Here is a 20,802-nt window from a genome sequence, read left to right on the forward strand (position 1 = left end):
TGGAGTGGTCTTGGTGGAAAATGGGGACGGAAATTATAGAGGGAGAGAGCTGGTGTCACACAGGCCTTTCATTCCTCCTCGTCTTCATGAGCTGATTGGGTAAATACACAAGGTCCCTCAGGGACTGGGAAACGGTGACTGGTTGGGTTCATGAGGACACCGGTCACACGCCTCACCTGCCTTTACAGCAGAGTGTATTTATTTGACCCAAGCGACAGATCCACCGTGACGTCACCCGTTGGTTTGTGAACTGCCATTCTGAAGCCGGACGAAGAATTGGGGGTGGGTCTGACTGAGAGCTTGTCCACTGCGTGCCCACCTACACCCGCAACCATGCACCGATTGGACGTACCAGCTGTCCATGGTCCCATTTATACGGTGCTTTATTTTCTATTTTACTCTTTTACTAAAGGATCATCATGCTGTATTGAAGAAGACTTGAAACTAGCGATTGAGACCATAAAGTCCCCAGGACAATGTTAATGACGTTATAAATGAAATGAGAAGTAGAGTCATTTTCTCTTAAATTCTATAGAAACTGACTTTGTTTTGCAACCAGTGTAGTCGCCCTCTGCTGGCGATTCCAGAGAATACAGGCTTCAGGCACTCGCATTGGCTTCAATTATCTGGTCCAAGGATTTTCCAGATCAATTTTTTTATACAGTCTATGATTTGACCATTTGATCCAGAGAGTTGTGAGGTCGGCCTCCTCTTTATCAGCAGGATCCTAACTTCACATTGACTTTAGTTCAGACATTATTTCATTTAACTCCAACAGAGTCGATTTCATGTTGTGGACATGAATAATGTGAAGATTTTCCTCCTTTACCACAAAAATATGTAACAAGCAGCACGTGGTATGTAAAGTCAAACAAGTACAAAGGTAAGTTTGGTTAGAATGAAGTATAGAGGCTGTATTACTAAAAAAAAAAAAAGAAAACCCTTCTTGCAGTAAAATTCAGTTTGAAAGATCCAAAGGTGAATCCACCTAAGCTCCACCGTTTAGATGCATCTTTTTATGTCTCCTTCATGTAATCCCTTTGGTTTGGAAAAAAAAGCATCCCTGACTTTTCCAATATGGACTGAATTTGAATGTCTCCTTTCAAAAACATTTCATAATCAAACCTGATAGTATTTACACGCTGAGAGACACATAGTGGCTGTTACATTTCCACACCTGTGAGCAACTCGGCCTTTCTTCCCACTGGGTCATCCGCAGCGCCGCTGTTTTGATTATGAGTCCCTCAGCAGGACGGAGCTGCTCATTCACTTTCGTCAGCCCAAACTGTCACTGCGCATCAGGTTTCGGAGTATTTCTGGGATTTAGAGCTGCTTATGACTGTGCCGTTTGATGTCGAGCATGTTGTACATGGCTTGATGGTCTTTGAGAGTTTGATGTGGTGGCGAAGGACACATTGTATTTCATGCATGTGTTTACTCCGCTGCCGTCTTTCTAGGGCCCCTGTCAGAGAGCTGGTATAAACAGCAGCCCAGGCAGATTTGAAACGGGACTCGATGTTTAATCCAAAAACCATTTAACCTCAGTAAGCAGGGCTGTCCTCAAACGTGAGCGCATTGATTCGACTGTAATTGCTCATGCTCTTTGAATTCAGCCATTGTCAACTGTTAATCTAAGTGGAGTTGCCGTAGGGGGACAATGAAGCCCCGCTGCTAAACATCCAGCGAGTGACACTGATGTCAAACACATGTTTCCCCCCGCAGCCCAACAGAAATAGACAAGCCTATTTAGAGGGCTGGTTTGCATGCAGGCTCCAAGGACTGATGTTTGCAATCTGGGAGCCACTGCGGGTTTTTACATGATCAGTAATTCAAAAAGTGGTCGGCCAAAGAATTCATCTTGTGCCTCTTTGTTTTGCTGTTGCCATGCACTTGTGCTAAAATATCGTTCGGTGCAACTGGCCGGCATTAAGACAGCAGAAAGTATGTCGGACGCCGTCCAAGGCCTATCAAATGTCCGGAGGAGCAGGAGCGGGGAAAACACAAATGTTTTCAGTAGCAGGGAGGGAAAACCAAAAGGCACTCGGGTGGACAATCAAAGTGAATTAGGGGGTTTTCTAATGAACGCGTCAATGTTTATTACAGCTGTTGCTGTCCAGATAACATCCAGATGTAACTTTGGTAGACTTGTAGCCAGCTAAAATACTCATTTGATGGATGGTGAGCTGAGGTTGGTCCACTGTGGCACCGCTCAAGATCGGCAATAGCCATTGCCCAGAGTGTAAGGTGTCTTTGTGCTGCCAGTGCACTTGTCTTTCTTTGACCCCGATACAAAACGAGACCATACGGTCGCTGAAAGCTCCTACAGGCCTTTGAACTTACATCTAACAGCCAGGTGTCCTGCGCTTTCTCAAAGAGGACACACCAGGATTCTATCCTCTATTGTGCCACGAGAAAAGACTTCTCGGTTACCAATGTGCCTCGAGCAACATTTATTTTGAAGGTTTTGTTCAGTGACAGAAAAGAGTGGAAGGCTTCCGTCTCTGTAACAAAGCAGAAGTCGTGCCCATCGCTACGTGAGCACAAAACTTCTTTTTCCTCTCTTTTTATTCATCTGATAAAGGATGAGATATTTTTCTAATAGGACAACTTCCTTCTCATACAAGCTGGACACGTTGATATTTGTTTTGGGGGGGGGGGGGGGGGGGGGCTGTTCAAGACCAGAGCCATCACTGACAGTTGTGAGAGAAAAACATTATTCAATCTGCCTTGTAGATTTCGCCTCAGGCTATACAGAATTTTCATTTTATATGTACGTCATTTCCACATAAATTTTAGCAGTGCAGGGCATGTTGTTGCAGTGTAACTCGTGAAAAACCAAATGTGTAAATACTGAGAGCGGAAGGACTACCGGGGGGCATATTTAAAAAGCCATAACTCAGTTTTCAGTTTGATAAGAGTAAAATGAGGACGAGTTTACAGACTGACAGAACAAACAGAGCTCTGCTGACACAGAGCGGCGAGTGTCTTCTTTTTGCTTTTGGATGCCATGACAGACAGTATCCAGGGCAGTGTTCCAGGAATATAGGCAGCGGCTCGCTGAGCGTTGGGCTGACTTCCTGTTGTTGGTGACCTGGGTCTGTACAACACGACGTATATGAGGACTGTCTGAGGTCACAGTCTCGTTTTTTAATTTATCTACGACTGAATCACAAATAGCTCATTGAATGAAGCAACTGCTGTCATTCATGGTCCACAGAGGAAGAATCCTCTGGGGACATCATGAAATATATATATATATATTTTTATTTTTTTTATTTGGCCCACACATTGGCTAAAGACCAAATAGATTTCCCATCATCCTCAGTGTTAAGTGCTGATAAGCAAATATTGGCGTGCTAACACTCTAAATTGACATAGTGAGGAACATGGGACTGCTGCATTCATGCTATTGGGAAGACTTGAGAGTGTTCATGTATTATTCCAAGATGGTAACCAAATTCTTTCAGAAGGCCTTAATTATCTCTGTTTGCTTTGTCAGCTGTTTGAGGTGCATTGGTGCCGTTTCCACTCTTGTCAGGTCGTTTGCTGGTTGGTTCGTTTGATCGTTTTATCAGTAGGATTAAAACAAGAAACTGCTAAACGGATTTCCACGAAAGTCATTGGAAAGATTTGGGACATGGGCCAAGAAAGAGGCCATGCTATTTTAGAGGATTCAGACAAAGAAAGTAATTTTTTTTCATAGTCTTTTTACATTGAGGGATTTTTTTTCACATCCTCGCCAATGTCCCAGGGGAATAATGCATGGATCTTGAAGAAAGAGAAAAAAAATCTGACGTATTTAGGGACTGATATTTATGAATTTGGTGCGGCTTGATTGAATTTATGGGGACTGTTGTGCTTTGGCAGAGGTATGCGCTTTTCTGAGTACCTACAGTTACCGTAGGTGAGATGATTGTAAACGTGTCAACATTGGATTTTATTTTGCTGTAAGTGGCTTGTTGATAGTTGCAGTTGTTCTTTCACTAAGTCAGGAATTTCACCAGTACCTTGGTCTATCTTTGAATTGCGGAATTGGAGGCTGATGTGATTTTTTGGGGGGGGCTATTCGTAATTACAGGTCTGGACGATATCGAGTAGCCCGAAGCGTAAACATTAAACTTACTAAACATCAGCGTATCATTGTCATTGTGAGCATGTTAGGATGATGATATTTAAGCATTTAGCACAGAGTATTGCTTTGCAGAACCACAGCCTCACAGAGCCACTTGTGTGGCTGTACAGTATTACAGCCACAAAAGTGTATCTGTGAGGCTGTGGTATATATATATATATATATATATATATATATATATATGAGAAGAGGAAAAAATAAAGTATTTAATGTAAGTTTTTTTCTTCTCCTCCCTTTAATCGTCTGGTTAACCCCTGATATATCTGGGGACCTCCCTCCTCCCCGCTAGGATTGGGTCAGATATACCAGGGGTTATATCTGGGGACCACCCACTCTGTTTGGGGGGGGGTCGTACCCACAGGTTGGGATCCAGTGCTCCAGCAGTCTGTAATAATATGGTCTGTGCATTATGGAGGGTTGTACGTGCTCTCTACTGTACTTGCTGATCTTTCAGACTTTGAACTGCACTGCTGATGAGTCAGTTTCCAAGGCAAAGACAAAGCAAAACACGTGTTACATGACCCTTTTTTTTATTTTTATGGGGGAAGTAAATATAGAAATTTTGCTAAATGTTTACCCTAATGTGCACTTTGACCAAGTGATACGACGAGTCACTGACCTAATGTGAGGCTTCTGACGAGGCGGCATGACCCACTGTCACGTACGGCACCTGGCTGTCTCAGCACGCCATCCGTCAGCGATGTGTGGGCCGGAGACGCCGAGAGATTACAGCAGCGTCTCAAGGCCAGTAGGTTGAACACTCAGCTATACGCTCTCTAAAACAATATTGTTCCAAAGTCTACGCAGGAGGATGGAAATTTCCCTCCGCTTGAGGAATACCCTGCTGTAAAGCCGGCCGGGACCACACACTGAGCTCCTGGTGGTTTCTCAACCGGCGTAACAACTATTTCAGTTCTTTCTGTGGGAGGAAGTCCGTCTCGTTCTGTGGCTTCACCTATAGTGAAATACCTTTTCTCCAGTTACTGCCTAAAAAGTGACTCATCAACTATTTGTATTTCACAACCGAGGGTGACAGACTTCACACTGATGATTATAGGGGCACTGGGCATGCCTGAGAGGGGAACGACCTGACTTGACGTCACGCAGCGATCAGAGTCCTGATGTGGTGAGGATTTCCCTCGGTTGCTAGGCACCGGGGTTCCGTATCTATAAACACGGGGTTCCTTGTGGCGCACCTGTGTTTGAAGTCTACACTGCCACGCTGTCAGACCTCCACCTGTTGCTTCACAACTGCTGTTAAGTAACCATGGTTATTTTCCATTGCCAATGACTACTGCGAGGTTTCTGCCATAAAAGCAGTGACAACAACGTAAGGTCGGCATGGCAACAGAATAATCACCTGAGGGGAAAGGTGAACCCTCTGTTCTACTCGTTGGTCTCGTGACGTTGCTGGCACGAGGAGGTTCATACATTCTGTCCAATGCCAGATCAAAGTCATGCAGCCCTGCGGTTGATGCATAAATCACTGGGTTACATTGATTTCCCTGACATGGTGACGTTTTTACAGACACAAATAATTATAATGAGAATTTATAGTGTATGAACTATAAATTCAAACACGACATTTTAAATGCCATAAAATATTAGGACATCAAGCATGTGACTATTGTTTTAACCTTTTGAGGTCGTGGTAGAACGACATTAAGTGTTTTTGGGTGTCGTGTCTGCGCCAGACTCAGTCTTCACACGGCCGTGACAAATTAAATAAAGTTTGAAAACCTTATGTCTCCTTCTTCTATCTGTGCAAAGCATTTCAAAATCCTCATGTCAATGCAACATCTGTTGGTATAGAATTGGTTCAGACTTGTGGTAGACTTATATTTCCACACACGAGGTACTAATACACAGTCCTTACATTGCCTTTGGGTTGACCAATGCGTGTGTATGTGTGTGTTTTACCAATAGGTATGCTGTGGGAGTTTTATGACTTGGGAGTTTGAGAAGCTTAAACTATTATGCAAGAAGCAGTCATGATAGATATGAAGAGACAAACATGTCTGTCTCGTAGTGCTTGATCCAAAAGTAGATCCTTGGTAAACCCAGACAGTTTTAGAGGCAGGTGCAGATGACATCAATGTAATCTGTTGTGAGCAGGTGTTATTACTAGTCTCATACCTTTCATTCAGATCGCTGTTGCATTGGACATGTCCTCACATGCAAAACTGAATGTTTTAATACGCGTGTCAGAGATAAGGTTTTTGCGAAAAAGGTCTGAAAAATGTGCTGAAACTGTCAAATATGACAGAGATCTTGTGCAGCTTGCACGTTTCAGATACAGGCTGGTTAACACTGAACTTCACCGTGATGAGGACATGGCAAAAACACACGTGTTGACATGGAATAGTTGATCACGCGCTGTTCCCAGACCAGGCACACCTGACTCCCGCCAGATGGTTTGTTAGAAGTTCATCGGAAACTATTTGGAATAGGGTGGGAGAAAAAAAAAAATCCTTGGCAGGGGGACTGGACTAACCATCGGTTGTTCAGTCGCCAAAGCCAGTCCGGAGGAGGAGAGCGAGAAACATCTGTTTACATTCGAGAAAAGCCGTCAGCGCTGCTCATTCCTCTTCTTTCAAAGAAGGAATAATCTCCAGTTCTAGCTGAAGCTATGCGAGCATCTACATCCACATCTTTAATGAATTGCTGTTAAAGAACGGTCATCTCTCTCTCTCTGTCGTCACACCTATGTCACACGCCCATGACTGCCCGTTGCCCCCCTCCCACCCCCACATGCGTCGCCAGTTGGTCCGAACCACAGTGGTGTGGCCACAGGGAGCCACTGCTTGGAGCCTGACAAGGTGGATTCTCGCCTGTGAGAAAATCCAACTGCCTCGAGACTAGTCACACCTGCTTGTGTGGGTGTTACAAGAAAAGCAGGTGCTCCCAAGCGCGATCGGGTCCAACATGTGACAAGTGAACAAGTACAAATCTGGCATTTCAGGTCATGGTGACATGTAGTCGCAACCTTCAGCACCTGTTTAGACTGACTCACACGACTTGAGAACATTACAGGCCCATTACAGACAGACAAACTTGAGGAATGACCTCATGCAGGACCTCTGCAGCCTGGCTTTGGCGCGAACAATCACCAGTCTGTGTTTCGTCCATCCTACGTTTCTCTCAACATGTCTGCGACCGCTGACCACAGCTTGAGTCACATCCTTCCCAGCGCTCCTGTATGTTTACAGAGCGCTGGCCTTTCGGTTGCCTATGATATGACGGGACCTGGGTATTAAGAGTTGCACTGTTTGAGAAAATACCTCCGGGACGGGATGGAAAGAACCGTCCAGGGTTAGCTTCAACCACGATGCCTGATACAGGAAAAACCTCCCCCTCCTCTGTGTGTCTCTGCAGAGCGTTTTCACTTCATTCAGCATTTCTTCTCACTGGTCTGTCGGACAGGGGCCTGCAGATGCCAACGCTCACCTTGACGACTGCAGTGACATCATATGAAAAATGATGCAAGCAGGCCACGGAACACTTTTCTCTAAATAGACATTTAATGATTTAAAATTGTTTGGTTACAGACAGGGGGGGAAGGGAAACAGGTGTTGGGCTGGAAAAGAGGGGGTTTTCAACTGGTATTCTGTTCAACATGTGATATAGACTCACAGCATTTTTAATGTTTTTAGTTTGTTTTGCAAAGCTGAAATGTCAAGGGAGTCGAACTGATGACTACATAGCACAACAGCCAAGCAGGAAGGCATTGCCCTGACATGTCTCAATGGCACCGCATGAAGGTGATTACACATAATGAAGGAATTTACCTTTTAATTTACAGTTATGAAACTAATAACACTGGATTGAAGTTCATTAATATATGTAACAAATATATACAGATAATCACCAAAAAAAAAAGGAATTGTGGCAGAACAAAGAGGCTTCATGTAAAAAATATCGTTCTCAAACTGACCGATGAGTTATTGACCTGTGTTGAGGTGACGACAGTAACTTTAAATGAGATTTGTAACATCTGCGTTCAAGCCATTTGACCCACCGTGATAGATTGTGTACAACTACTCTGTACTGTATCAGTTGGATGTAAACATTACTCCTACTGCCCTTGGCCTTGCTCACACTAGGAGCCACACAGTAGTAAAATATAATAATTATTTTTTTTAACCTTGCCTGACCAAAGACTCCATCTAACATATGCATTGATCGGAAATGAATAAAACAACAACAAAACAAAAGGAGATACTGACAGTCCTCTGGTCTCATGACTGACACCTGCCATTGATATCACATTAGCGGCTCGACTCCGCCCCCCTTGATTTCCACCTGCCTACTGCCGGCTGAAGCACTGCCTACTGGGTCCGGAGCTGGTAATCTGAGGAGGAAATGGACAAAGACTTAATCAAATGGACAAAGAAAAAGGGGGAATCGGAGAGAAATCGAGTGGAGGCAGCTGATGCTTTCCACCCAGAATGAATGGAATACAAAAGGAAATGAGATGAGGATGTTTGGCAATTAGTGGCAACATTAGAAAAAAGGCCAACATGTGCAACCGCGGTAAACTCAATACGAAGTTCAGGGAAGCTCCACGACAAAAGAGAAAAAATAAGTTCACTTTCTCACATTTTGCAGGACGTTGCCACATTGCTTTATGTTCTATAGTGTATCCCCTTTTCAGAGATTTTCATCTGTACAAAGTTAGTTCCCACCACACTGCACTGCATTGCCCAACTGTTGCCCAATACATGCACATATGGGCACTCAGCACAAGCATCGGGTGAACTGTTAACCTACCTCCGTTCTGGGTGATGTAGCGCACCCACGGCAAGGCCTGATATCCACTCTTCTCAATGATCTTCAGGTAGCGCACCTGTCAAAAGAAAGCAAGGCCAGAAAATATAAGAGAAGCATTTGAAAATATACGCGCCTGCCAAGTTTCGTTCATCTGCATTCAAATTTAAAGCAGGTAGAAACGCGGTAAGGGGCTCTATCGAATACTTTTGCCCAAGAAGCCTTAAATATACGATTGTTTCTAACACTGGATCCTTAAATATGAACAGTTTCAGGTTTGCACTGGGGATGGCAATGATGTCAGTTGCCATTGGTTGACATTAAGTGACTTTTTTTTACAAGGTACCCAAACCTAATCCTAATAATTTTTCATCCATATTTTAAATGATTTATTCCGTGCAGGGTTATAGGGCACTTGTAATACAAAACAAAAATAGAGGCATCTTCACACGTATGGGAAATATATAACCTCATGCAGGTTAGGGCTCTGATTTCTAGAAGAGGAGACAATGCAAACTCCGCAAACGTATACTGTATAAAATTAAGACTTACACTACTTACGCGTCAATGATTATCTGCCCATAACTCCACAGGTCTGCAGCCTGTTCAGTGATTTATTGGTGAAGTGATTATGCACAATGAAAAATTTCTAGGAACGTTTAAATACAGTGTTTTGCTTCATCTCTGGGTCCTGACTGAAGTTGCTTTCGTCTGCAACAGAGTAAAGAACTAACTTCTCAGAGCCACCTTGCAAAACAACAGGTGTCAAGAACATCGTACTCAAAAACATACACAGCAGAATTCTCCTTTTGGCTTGTGGCGAGCTGGTAGTAAGAGTAGTGGTGTTTATGAGGAAGTAGTAGTATGAGTCACACTGAGAAGAAGGAAGCAGCTACAGAGCAGCTTTCAAGGTACACACAAAGTCAATTTACATCACTGTATTTTTTGTGGCTGAGGCGGAGAAAAAAAAAGGCAAATCAGCAATAATCAAGACACAACTTTCACAAGCCTTTACCCGATATTTCACCAGACCCGTGTTACCACAGAGCTGGATTTCGAGAAAAGGCTATAAAAATACTCTGCCGTCCCGACCATCACTGAACATCATTGCAAACTGTTATTCCCGCTTGTGTGCAAGAAACTTGAAAACTTAAGAAACTACTCATGTTGGTTTTCAAATGTGTAGACTTAATAAATGATGAAATGTTACCTCATTCATATCTATAACAATTCAGACATATTTATGCTTTAGTGTGCTTCTGCAGCAATAACTTTCACACAATCCCTGATGCAAAAACAAAAACAAAACGTATTTATGCAGGGGTGAGACCGCAGCCAGAGTTAATCTTGACACGACCCGACCCCTAGCCGCCGTGCGACGTCTCCGTCACGCTGGTTCCCAGCTGAAAGCGGGACAGACGGGGCAGGAATCTGTGGGTAAGGCCTTTGGTAAGGCCACGGCACTGGCCGCCTTGTTATTACCTTCCACTACACAGTGAGGTCAGAGAGAGAGAGAGAGAGAGAGAGAGAGAGAGAGTGAGCGCGCCTCGGCCACCAGACACATGACGACAAACATATAGACACGGGATCACCGAGTCTGCCGGCGCAGCACTTCTCCCCGAGCCAAACATGCGAGTCGGTCTGACCGTGGGTACGCAGTCAGCAAAACGGCATCAAAAGCCGTCCTCCGCAAAATATCATTATGGCTTGTAAGACGAGAAGAGGAAAGGAGACTGTTTGTTGTATCTCGTTTGGTAAGTACAGACTACATGTGTGGTCTGGATTTATCAGGCTTTTTGGTGGAAGCTACATGGCCCCTGAAGAGCATCTGCCAACATGTGAGGGTTCTCTGGACATCACCTAACGATGGGCGACTTGGAAACGTAACTACAGCTCTGCTCTCACTGCCACTCGGCCAAAAGTGGTGGGTGCCTCCAGTTCTAGTTAAATTTATAAGGTGCAGTTACGTGCATCACACACACTTCACATGTGCACTCCCCTACACTTAGTGGTGGAGTTAAGAGGAACTTTCTCATGCTTTGATATTTACGTGTGTTACGTTTATGTGTCTAATTAAACTCTTCTCACACGTAGAGAGTGATGTTATTGACTGCATTAGTCTGCATCCGAGCCTGCAGTTAGTCTGTAATAACGCTTGAAACAAGAGTTTGGTGGGAATATGGCTCTTAATAGGTTGCCATTGCGATGGTGGGGGTGCACCGCAGTGTGACTGCTGAGAAAAGTTGTTGTTTTTTTTACGCTGAAGAGGAGCAACAACAAGCTGTAGAGGCTGTCAACAGCTTGCAAACGGGTAAACTGCAGCAATTATATCTCTGCAAAATAAGCATGCTTGTAAGAAAACTGGATTGTAATGTCTCATGACTTTCAAACTAGGCTTTAACTTGATTTTTCTTGAAATATTAAGAATCAGAACAAACAAAAGAATCAAGTTTAGGTCTTAGCCCTCGAATGGTCTTCTCGAATTGTGTGGAACAAAGTGAAAGATGTCAGATATTGAAGAATTAGTTGTTTTTTCAACCTGAACGAGCCACTTCTAGCTCTCCGGTAATGTGGTTCCTCGGTGGTTCTCAGAACAAGAGCTTTTCATGAAGATACTAAAAAATAAGATAAGATAAAAGATTTAAAAAAACTTGACATTTGGCCTGTTTGTGGTGCAATTTCATAAGTTTCATCATATTTAACTTTTGATTTTGTTTAACTTCATATGGGAGACTGACTTAAACTATGTACAGGGCAAATTCAATTTTGGTTTATTGTAAACCCATTTAAATTATTAGATCAGCATGTTTGTTTCAAGGAAAACACTAAAAAAAGGAGCGACACTGCCTATATTTGTATTAGTATATTTCTCCTGTATCATTAATGGACATCTTAACAGTTTGCTTATGAAGCTTATAATTTAAATACAATTATTTAGTTGTTCGAATTTTTTTTTTATAGACATTTTTATGTTAGCTTATAATACAGCACAAGAATGATTCCTATGGATATGCGAAGCAACTTCACACGACGACCCCGTTCAGACCTGATATTAACATCTGTGTTTATTTGCATACAGAGTGGGGAAGTGAGATCTGATCACGTGCTCACCAGAGACACGTGTGGACTGACGGCAGGTGTGAGCAGAGCGGTCCACTTGTGATCAGATGTTAACACCAGGTCCAAACAGGACCGAGCTCAATACACTTGCTTTTATTTGAGCATCTGCTAATTTATGGATTGGCAAAGATTTGCAGGGAAGGAAGAAAAAAATGAGATTATTTTCTTTCAGCTGCCAAATTACCTCGAAAATTGACGATTCTTATACTGCTGTAACCGCCCTAATTACAAGCATGATATATTTCAATTAAACTGGGCTTGAGGGCTTCGTTTCCGAGTGGGCTGCATAATGTCCATACAACTTAATCATGTTTTATTGACCATCACAGGAAATGTGGACAAGCTGGAATATATGACTTCTAATGCTCTATTACAGAAACCAGCCTTAAAAGTTAAGAAGTGAATAAGAGTTTGTCAGCAAGTCAGGCCTCTGTCAGCTGTGAAGATTCTACTGTAAGTTGATAACAGCGCTCATCGTCAAAATATACACCGGTTGCTGTTAAAGTCAGTTTTAAAGTACATATACAATTTGAACTATTAAACCTGCTTATACTGTCGTATGGGAGAATTCATTCATGATCAGTGAACAAGCTCGGCTGCTCCAGAGATTTGCATTTCTTTTTATTTGCTTCAACAAGTGAAAAAACTTTACTAGAAATGTATTTAATTATCCGTTGGGAATGTTTTGATTCGGGTAGTAAAAAAACAACTGATATAGCTGCTTAGTTAGCACCTTCTCTAGTCTGTGTGTTAAGTCCACCACATAAGAGGAACCAAATTTTTTGCAATAACAATATTGAAACCCTTGAGGGGATTGTTGGTAAAGAGGTTGACCATAACCAGATGTGAAAGCTGATAATCAGAAGGGCTTTCAAAGTAAAAAATGTGTGGAGGTTTTGACCCAAAACCTAAAGAAAAAAACCCTCTTTTCTTTATTTTTTTCCCTCTGATTTTTTATTATTAATGTTGTATTTTTGTATTAAGATATGTGAGGGATCATTTTAAAAGCCCGTTCATTTAAAGAACGTGTCTTCTTCTTTAGGGCAGTGGCTGACATCTGGTGCCTTGCTCCTGGGAAAACCAGTTTTTTATTGAACATCCTAGTATTTTACAACTTCTGGATTAAACATCTTTCTCAACATCTCAAGGTATTGCTTTAGATATTAAAGCACAACGCCAAATGAAGTCTGGTTGATGGGAAAACTGATGTGTGTTCATGTTAAAACTGTGCAAAACTCCTTTTGTCCTTTAGGGCAATAATAAGATGTATTCAAATGGATTTTGTCAAGTTGGCAGCGAGTCCTCACATCAAGACATGGGAAAACTTAATTTTGTGTTACTGTAGTGCAACACATATAATCACAGGACAACTGTGATTATACTGTACATGCTGCACATCTGTGCACGTCTGCGGTCAGCAAGACTTTTCATTCAAACATGAAGGAAAAACATTAGCTTCTCTCTCAGTCTCATGGGAATCACAATCAAAATCCAATGAATCTAAGTATCTGTAACTACGAATGACAATTTTCTATCACTGTCATTAACGTAAAGGCAAAGGGACAAGTTCAAGTTGATGAGCAGTTGCTTTCTGGTTTGTTCAACAGGAGTCTCAGTCTAAGAGTGCTGCCTTACTGCCCCCTCTGGCCAACAAAGGAGACAAATGTGAATTGTTTGAATTCCTGCTCTGGGGAGAGAGCGAGAGGACATATGCGAGACCCAGCTACATGCCATAAATTCTACATCCGCGATGACAAGGAAACAACCGAGAACCATGAGATATGTGAACTATGCGTCCATTTGCACTAGATGATAATCACGCAGCAGGTGCAAAGAAACATTTGTTTGAATCTTCTCTCTGATGGTTTATTGTACAGGAATGATAAACACAGTTTGACCAACTGTTAAAACAGATTTAGTAAATTTTTCCTGCAATAAACACTCCCAGTTCCTCTCATCTCTCCATGGGAGAATTAAGTCAGCTCTGCAGCAGCTCATGTGCTGCCGCAAGTAAGTTTAACAAATGACTCAACTACTGTTCGACAGTGGTCATGATGTGTGTGCGTGCAGGACGTACCTGGATGCCTGAGGTGGTGAAGTACGGGATCTCAAACTTGACACTGATTGGTGGCTTCCCCTCCTTGTCTTCAGCTTCTACACTCGGCAGACCAAAGTGGGCTCGCATCAAATACTCCTTTCCACCCTGCAACAAGTCACAACACAAACTCTGTAACACAAAACCAAAAATCTGGAAAGACCTGTTGAGTTGTAATGGTTAAAAGAGAGAAACGTTTTCAAGGAATCACGGAAGCTTCGCTTGGTTACAGGAGTTTTTATCAAGTAAATACACAAAAGCAGAATTTTTTTAGTCCATCTAGGACAATAAGAAACTTCAACCCAGAAGCCAAACAAAAGATTGTATAGTCATTTGTATCCAAGTGTATGATATTCATGAGTCATGCTTTTCTGCTCACAGGGAAGGACTTGATTGACCAGACGATCTCGCTGTTCTCTGGGACCCACTTCACGCTTCCCACTGTGGTCTTGAATTTGGGCGAGTCAGCGTCCGTTGGCACTGGAATGTGGATCTCCACATTGTTGGCAGTGGAACGCCTCTTGAACTGACTCTTCGCCTGAGATGGGAAACACGAAGGTCCAGTTTTACACCCCGTCTCGCCTATACACGGTATCCAAGTTAATGATTGTTTCAATTAAGAATTATCTAATCAGGGTTAGTCGTGCGTGACAACAAGATCCACAAATAATAAAACCGTTCCTGAAAACCATTACTATATTCTTGGCTGTGACTGCAAACATACAGTACCTGAGTCAGTCTGAACTTTAGCACAGTCCAGCAGCCAGGGAAGACAACAGCAAAAACACTGCTACAGATGCCATGGCAACCAGTGCATCAGCTGAAAAAGTTACTAACCTTGATCATGTACTCGATCCGACTGTGGGAGTGTTTCTCGATTACCGATTCAATCCAGATCAAGGGCTTCACCTAAACAACAAACACAAACAACAAACTTATATTACTTACAAGTTCACTTTGAACATGTTCTGTCACATTCTACAAACATGACAGTTAAATAGCATATGACACAGTCACCACCTAGTGTACAGCAGGTATTACTACAACAAGAACCAACAATCAAAGTGTAAGAATAAGACTTACGCTTGATTTGTTTCCACCACCAACAAACAAAACAAATAGTTCAAATATACAAATATATAAATATATATCTCGTAGTTACATTGTGTGGAACCAGTGTTCTCATTGTTGTAGAGCAAATTTTAGGGAGAAGCACAGATTGCGCCACTTGGCACACTGCGTAATTATGCAACATTTTTCTTTGTGTATCATCCTAAATATATATACTATACGAGATGACCAAAACTACATTTTTGTGGCTGATACTGACTGAAGCACTAACTATTTTGTTTTGCGTAAAAAAACTATTCTATCACCTCCTGCCTCACAGGCTTACTCGGACACACTATTGTGAAACATTTATTGAGAATTTGAGCCTTATCCGAATCTTATCAAGTGTCTGCCTATTGCCAGTCACATTACTCATGCAAATTTAATTTCCTGTCATGACTATGCTTTTGGTAAGTGAAACGCATCTGATCTTGTTGATGATGAAGATCTGGTTCCGTTTAATTTTTTCCAGGCTAAATTTGTTTGAGCAAAAATATTTAATCTATGGACTGCCTTAAAAGAGTTGTAAACATTGGTATTCAGATGAATGGGGATATCTCCAGAAGACAGATGGATATTTCCATTTCTTTATCTTGCAACAACATGTGGTCATTAATATTTTTATGTGAGACGCACTAGAATAAATAATTTTGACAAGCGGCTTCTAAATGCAGTTCTCATTAAAAAACTATTTTGCCGCAGTCCATGAGGAGAGAGAGATGGTTGAAAACCACAGGACTCACATGAGTGTTGAGGCGGTAGGACATGAGCTCAAACTCTCCATCAGGAGGAATGAAGGAGATGGTGCGGTCATTCTCAAAGCGAGACAGTCTGACACACTGGTGGAACTTGACATCTTCCAGCTCTACTGATTTACTCTTCCCCCCTACATGGGAAAAACAACAACAAACAATAGATATAATTTTAGAAGGAGAAAAATACAAGAGCCTGCTATAAATCAGGTCTAGCTCGAAAATGCATTTGCAAATAGAGATAACAGATGTAGTGTATGACACAGGAAAAAAAAGGGAACTCACGTCCGGTGTTTTCAAACAGAACCTTGTCGTTAAGGCCCAGCCGCAACTCTGGCATTCCTGACAGGAAGACACGCATCTTGATGGAGCCAACGATCTCACTACGGAGAACATTTCCATTGGCACTCACCTGAGAAACGGAGAGATTGAAATTGTCAGTATAGAAGTGAAAAGTATAGAAAAGTATAGGGTTAATTATGGCACTGTAGCAGGTTAGAGGACATCTTCTGAGTAGATGGTCCTTGTGTTGCCCAGGATGCATTTGAGTTCAACTGCTAAAAGAACATGTTACCAACGCCACGTCTGAAAATGGTGTGATCAGATCTCTTCAATATATCTTGAATGTGTGTCACACCTGAGCTTAGAGGTGTTCACTTGTGATGAGATCATCAGAGACATATGTTAATGCCAGGTCTAAACAGGGCCGGAGGGACAAAGAGGCCCCTCAAATAAATCTTTTAGCCATTTAAAGAAATCACAGCACACATAACACAATCAGCTATTTTAACGCTATGAGTATGTTGTGACACAAGGGGAGGAAATATACAAACTCAGTGACTGGCATTCCTTAAGCAACAGTGCTTCTAAAACAAGCAGTTCCTACCAGGAGGTTGACTGACTCAATGACGTCCAGGAAAACCTCGTTCTTCCTGTACTTGATGCCCTCTGACCTCCAGGAGACAGCGTTGGTTACTGTGGCGGGGGGTCGCGGGGCGCCAGTGTCTAGCTTGTGTCCCTCCTGGGTAATGTATCTGATGGACAAAAATCGTAAAAACAATGAGGTAAAACAGAGAGAAAAAGGGAAATCGTCTGTCTGCGGTGGCGTGTTCCCAGAAAGCATCAAAGGAGAACAGAGACTGGCATGGTTGTCTTATTACTGTAGTTAAGAGAGCACTGGGGGAAATCCAGAGTTCGCTTGCTGCGTCAACCACAGTTTAAACGGTCACTTCTTTTCAGTGTGGAAAGTAAGTTCTGTACTGCTCTCAGCGCAATACCACAAAGCAACATGTAAACCCAGTTTAACTGCTTCACAGCAGTCAAGGTATAAAACGTTGTCAAAAAGCCTGACTGACACATTCGGCTAACCTGGTTGTTAAGAAACATAATGAAATGAAACCATGAGTGTGACATTTAACACTTAATTAACAATGACAATTACCTAAATACTGAAGAACATTGATAATAGCCTAAATTGGTTATTAGGTAAAAAGACAGAACAGGTTCATTTCTGTTACAATTTGCAGATTTTTTTCTGTGTCTTATAATTCTTAAAAGAATACATTTTGGGTTTAGTTTGGACTCTGTTAAAGACTGATGAGCTTCTGTCCTGTTTGATCATTTATCATTTTATTGCCTAAAGAACCGTCAAAATACAATCCACTATTAATCAACAATGGATGTATTAATGTTTCATATTGCTTATGAATGTAAATTTAGTTTCTTGCAGGGAGACTGTGGCCAAGAGGATACTCACTCTTGCAGAATCTTGCTGTCGGTGGTCTGAGGATAACCAAAGTCCATCAGCTCATCCATCAGCTCATAAATGATGACGAAGTTATCTCTAATGCTCTCCTCCTCCAGTTCTTTGAAATACTCAGAGAAAACCTGAAGAACACGAACATGTGGCTTTGTTAGTGTTGTGTCCTCCTATTCACCAAAATGGCTATAGACTAAAATCAGGTCAATCCTACCTGAACAATCTTGTACAAGAAGGAAAAGACCAGCGAGACACTGGCATTTTTCTTGGATGTAGCAACCACTGATGTGTTGTGTGTTAAGAATATGAGCAGAACAAGGGTTCAAAGTCCAAACAGTCACATAATCAAATATAATACCAGGTGCTGAGAAGTTGCCTGAGTACATATACCATGCGGTTACCAAAAAGGATACAGTAGAGGTTATTGTGTTTGATCCACATGAAACGGACTCCTCCATGGGCCAGGATTGGAGAGAGCGTCCCCTCCTCCTCTTTGTCCATCAGGAGGGTCATGAAGTGCTCAATCTCTGACATGTCCACATCGCCCCGGTAGTTTCGGCACACCAGGACCTGACAGGAAAAAAAACAGTATTGGTGGAACTTGCAATTTGTTTTTTAACGTATAAGTGCAGGAGAACTGATTGACGACCTGTCAGTCATCATCCACATCCAGAGTCATTGTGTTATAAAGACAGACAGTGTATACAGATTTTATTCTGAGCTGATGATACAGCAAAGATGAATAATATTTGAATGTAAGAGAATGAGATCACCCGCTCCGTCCTTATACTGATGGGGAGGTAACATTGGTAACAAACTAATGTCCATTTGGGATTTTAATCTGCTCCCTATGTTAAATTTAGAAAATCAATGATATTGACTTTGTCAATGAGGAAATGAAGCTCTCTCTGTGTCAGACTGCTTCTTCGGGCTCAGCAGTCAGGGAGTGTAAACAACTCCGGGTTTGTTGGACACATAAAGGGTTGGACACAACCTGCCAACCAAGCGCAGCTGACTCAGTGACCTCTGTTTCTGGAAAGGGAAAACGTTGCCATCAACTCAAGATTATCCGAATCAAGAGTTTTCACACAATGCACATTGTGGAAGGTCCCCGTGAGGATTATCATGGATGTGTTGTAAAGAAATTGTTATTAAAATCTTGGCCGACAGTAGAGTAAGGACATGTTTATTTTTACTTCCATTTTTGAGTCTTTACATCATGAGATGAGTTTCACCCTAATTTAGTTTGTGCGCAAACAAATGACTTTAAATGAAATATTTGAGATTTAAATCCCACCCTGAATACCTGTGTTGTGCCAAAAAGTGATCGTCTGGCAAAAGAGAAAAGATCGTCAGGATCAAACTCTCATAATGGGCACATGACACAACTTTATGTCCGTGGTAATATCAAAGATATGTGTGTTTATGAAACTTGAACGTTTCTTGTAAGCGAATGAACACAATTGTGGCACAAGTGTTAGCCGTTTATAGCGTCATAAGGAGATATGATCATATTGTATGGTAGGTTTGTATGTCTACTATTACAACACTGTAATTGATTGATTGATATGTTTGTTTTGAATATGTAAACAATCAACATTATATATGGTAATGGGTAATGTATAAAATAAAGAAATTGTTGCTTTTTTATCCTTCTGAAATGATCCTTATGACTGCATTATTTTACCTGCTCTGTCATAACCCATGCAGTATTTCACCTGTTAAAATACCTTTACATGGGCCCCGATACAACCCATGAGACGCAGCGTATTATCTGGCAAAAAGGACGGAAATCAGTTTCTGGCAGACGATCCCTTTTTGGCACCACACCGGCAAACACGTTGACGACAATATGTCAAATGTTTCGTGATAATATAAGCCCACTCTCGTGTTTTTACGAATGCATCCTTCGTCTCAACCAAACGGTCCTCCGCAGTCTCTTCTGTGACAGGTCTGTGGACAAGCAGCTGCACAACAAATGGTAAACCGGATGTCCCGACGTGTCATTCATCTAGATTAAATCATTTCAAGCCGAATTGACCAGGAGACGCTCGGGACTGAAACTATGTTGTACATATATAATACAGCGCATGTTTAGTGTTGCATCTGGGCAAGAATGCGTGAAACTGACTCATGTCGAAGGGAGGTCTGGCAACCTGCTGCTAGCAGCTGTCTGTCATTCAGCGGCCTGATGATTTTTTTTTGTTCCTCCAGTTTGAAACAGGCTTCTTTTATTGAAATCAAACACGCTGTCTTGAGCTGAAAGGCAAAACCTATAACACAGCATTTAATCCGCCCGCATTGCTACTACTAGCTGCGCTGCTGCGGATTAAGCCACATCACAGTGAGGAATGCGTTTGGCTAGGCTAACGTTAGCTTAGCAACGTAGCTACGTGTGTGCCGTTATCTTACCTTTCCTTTTAAATCCAAGACATACACCGCGCTCGCAGACATCTCGGACTATTTTGTACGAGCTTACTTCAGCTCGTCTGCCAAACGTTGTGATGCCGTGTAATGATAAGTGTCTCCGTCTGAATTCAAACAAGCGATTTTAATTCATAATTGTGGCTGGAGGAAAGCGACTCTTCCTTTTTTTTTTTTTTTTTTTTTTCGCTACATCGACCCGCTCTGTAACGAGCGCCCCCTAGGTGCGGGAGGAACTGGTGCAGGAGGCAGGGAAAGGTACATTCTTTATAAGTATTTTATAAATACGTTTATATTTTCACCTTATATGTGGGTAAATCAGTGAAAGGGAACCTTCAGAAGAGATGGCACTTCGATTTATTCAAAGTAAATTAATTGATAATCAAGTCAGGGTAGTTTGTTCCGACTGATTTATTGTCAAATACAAAAAAAAAAAGACCAAGGCACAAAGCTTCAGCAGGTGGATAAAGATCTGTAGGACGTGCTCAGGCAAAGCAATCATTTCAAACATTCTTAAATGTGTTATGTGTTAATCCGCTTCTCTCTCTGTCACCAGCTTTGTTTTTTCCTGTAGCTTCCTCTACTGGAGAAAGGGATGATCTGCACTAGACAAATAGCCAGTGTGATTGTTGACAGCAATCTT

The 20,802-nt window shown here is 42.1% G+C and overlaps 1 protein-coding gene across 1 annotated transcript; it reads right to left on the reverse strand.

Moving 5' to 3' along the window:
• Positions 1–7,631: 7,631 nt before the first annotated feature.
• On the reverse strand, positions 7,632–20,347 carry ap1m1 (adaptor related protein complex 1 subunit mu 1). The gene is made up of 12 exons (XM_035633958.2): positions 20,148–20,347; positions 18,149–18,305; positions 17,950–18,017; positions 17,733–17,863; positions 16,863–17,010; positions 16,262–16,388; positions 15,968–16,110; positions 14,952–15,023; positions 14,494–14,652; positions 14,097–14,222; positions 8,903–8,978; positions 7,632–8,483 (listed from the first exon to the last, which is right to left on the reverse strand). Exons 1-12 carry the CDS (start codon positions 20,187–20,189, stop codon positions 8,461–8,463), a joined length of 1,272 nt encoding a protein of 423 aa, XP_035489851.1. The 5' UTR covers positions 20,190–20,347; the 3' UTR covers positions 7,632–8,460.
• Between the last annotated feature and the right edge of the window lie 455 nt (positions 20,348–20,802).

This window comes from Scophthalmus maximus, chromosome 5 (genome assembly GCF_022379125.1).
Source record: "Scophthalmus maximus strain ysfricsl-2021 chromosome 5, ASM2237912v1, whole genome shotgun sequence".
NCBI lineage: Eukaryota > Metazoa > Chordata > Actinopteri > Pleuronectiformes > Scophthalmidae > Scophthalmus > Scophthalmus maximus.

Excerpts from the sequence above, each read along its gene's own strand:
- ap1m1 (XM_035633958.2), bottom strand. The coding sequence starts at position 20,189 with ATGTCTGCGAGCGCGGTGTATGTCTTGGATTTAAAAGGAAAG. Across the intron at positions 16,389-16,862 it reads TTGAGTCAGTCAACCTCCTG|GTGAGTGCCAATGGAAATGT; the intron begins GTAGGAACTGCT and ends TCCGTTTCTCAG. Across the intron at positions 14,223-14,493 it reads GGTCAATCAAGTCCTTCCCT|GGTGGAAAGGAGTATTTGAT; the intron begins GTGAGCAGAAAA and ends GACTTGTTGCAG.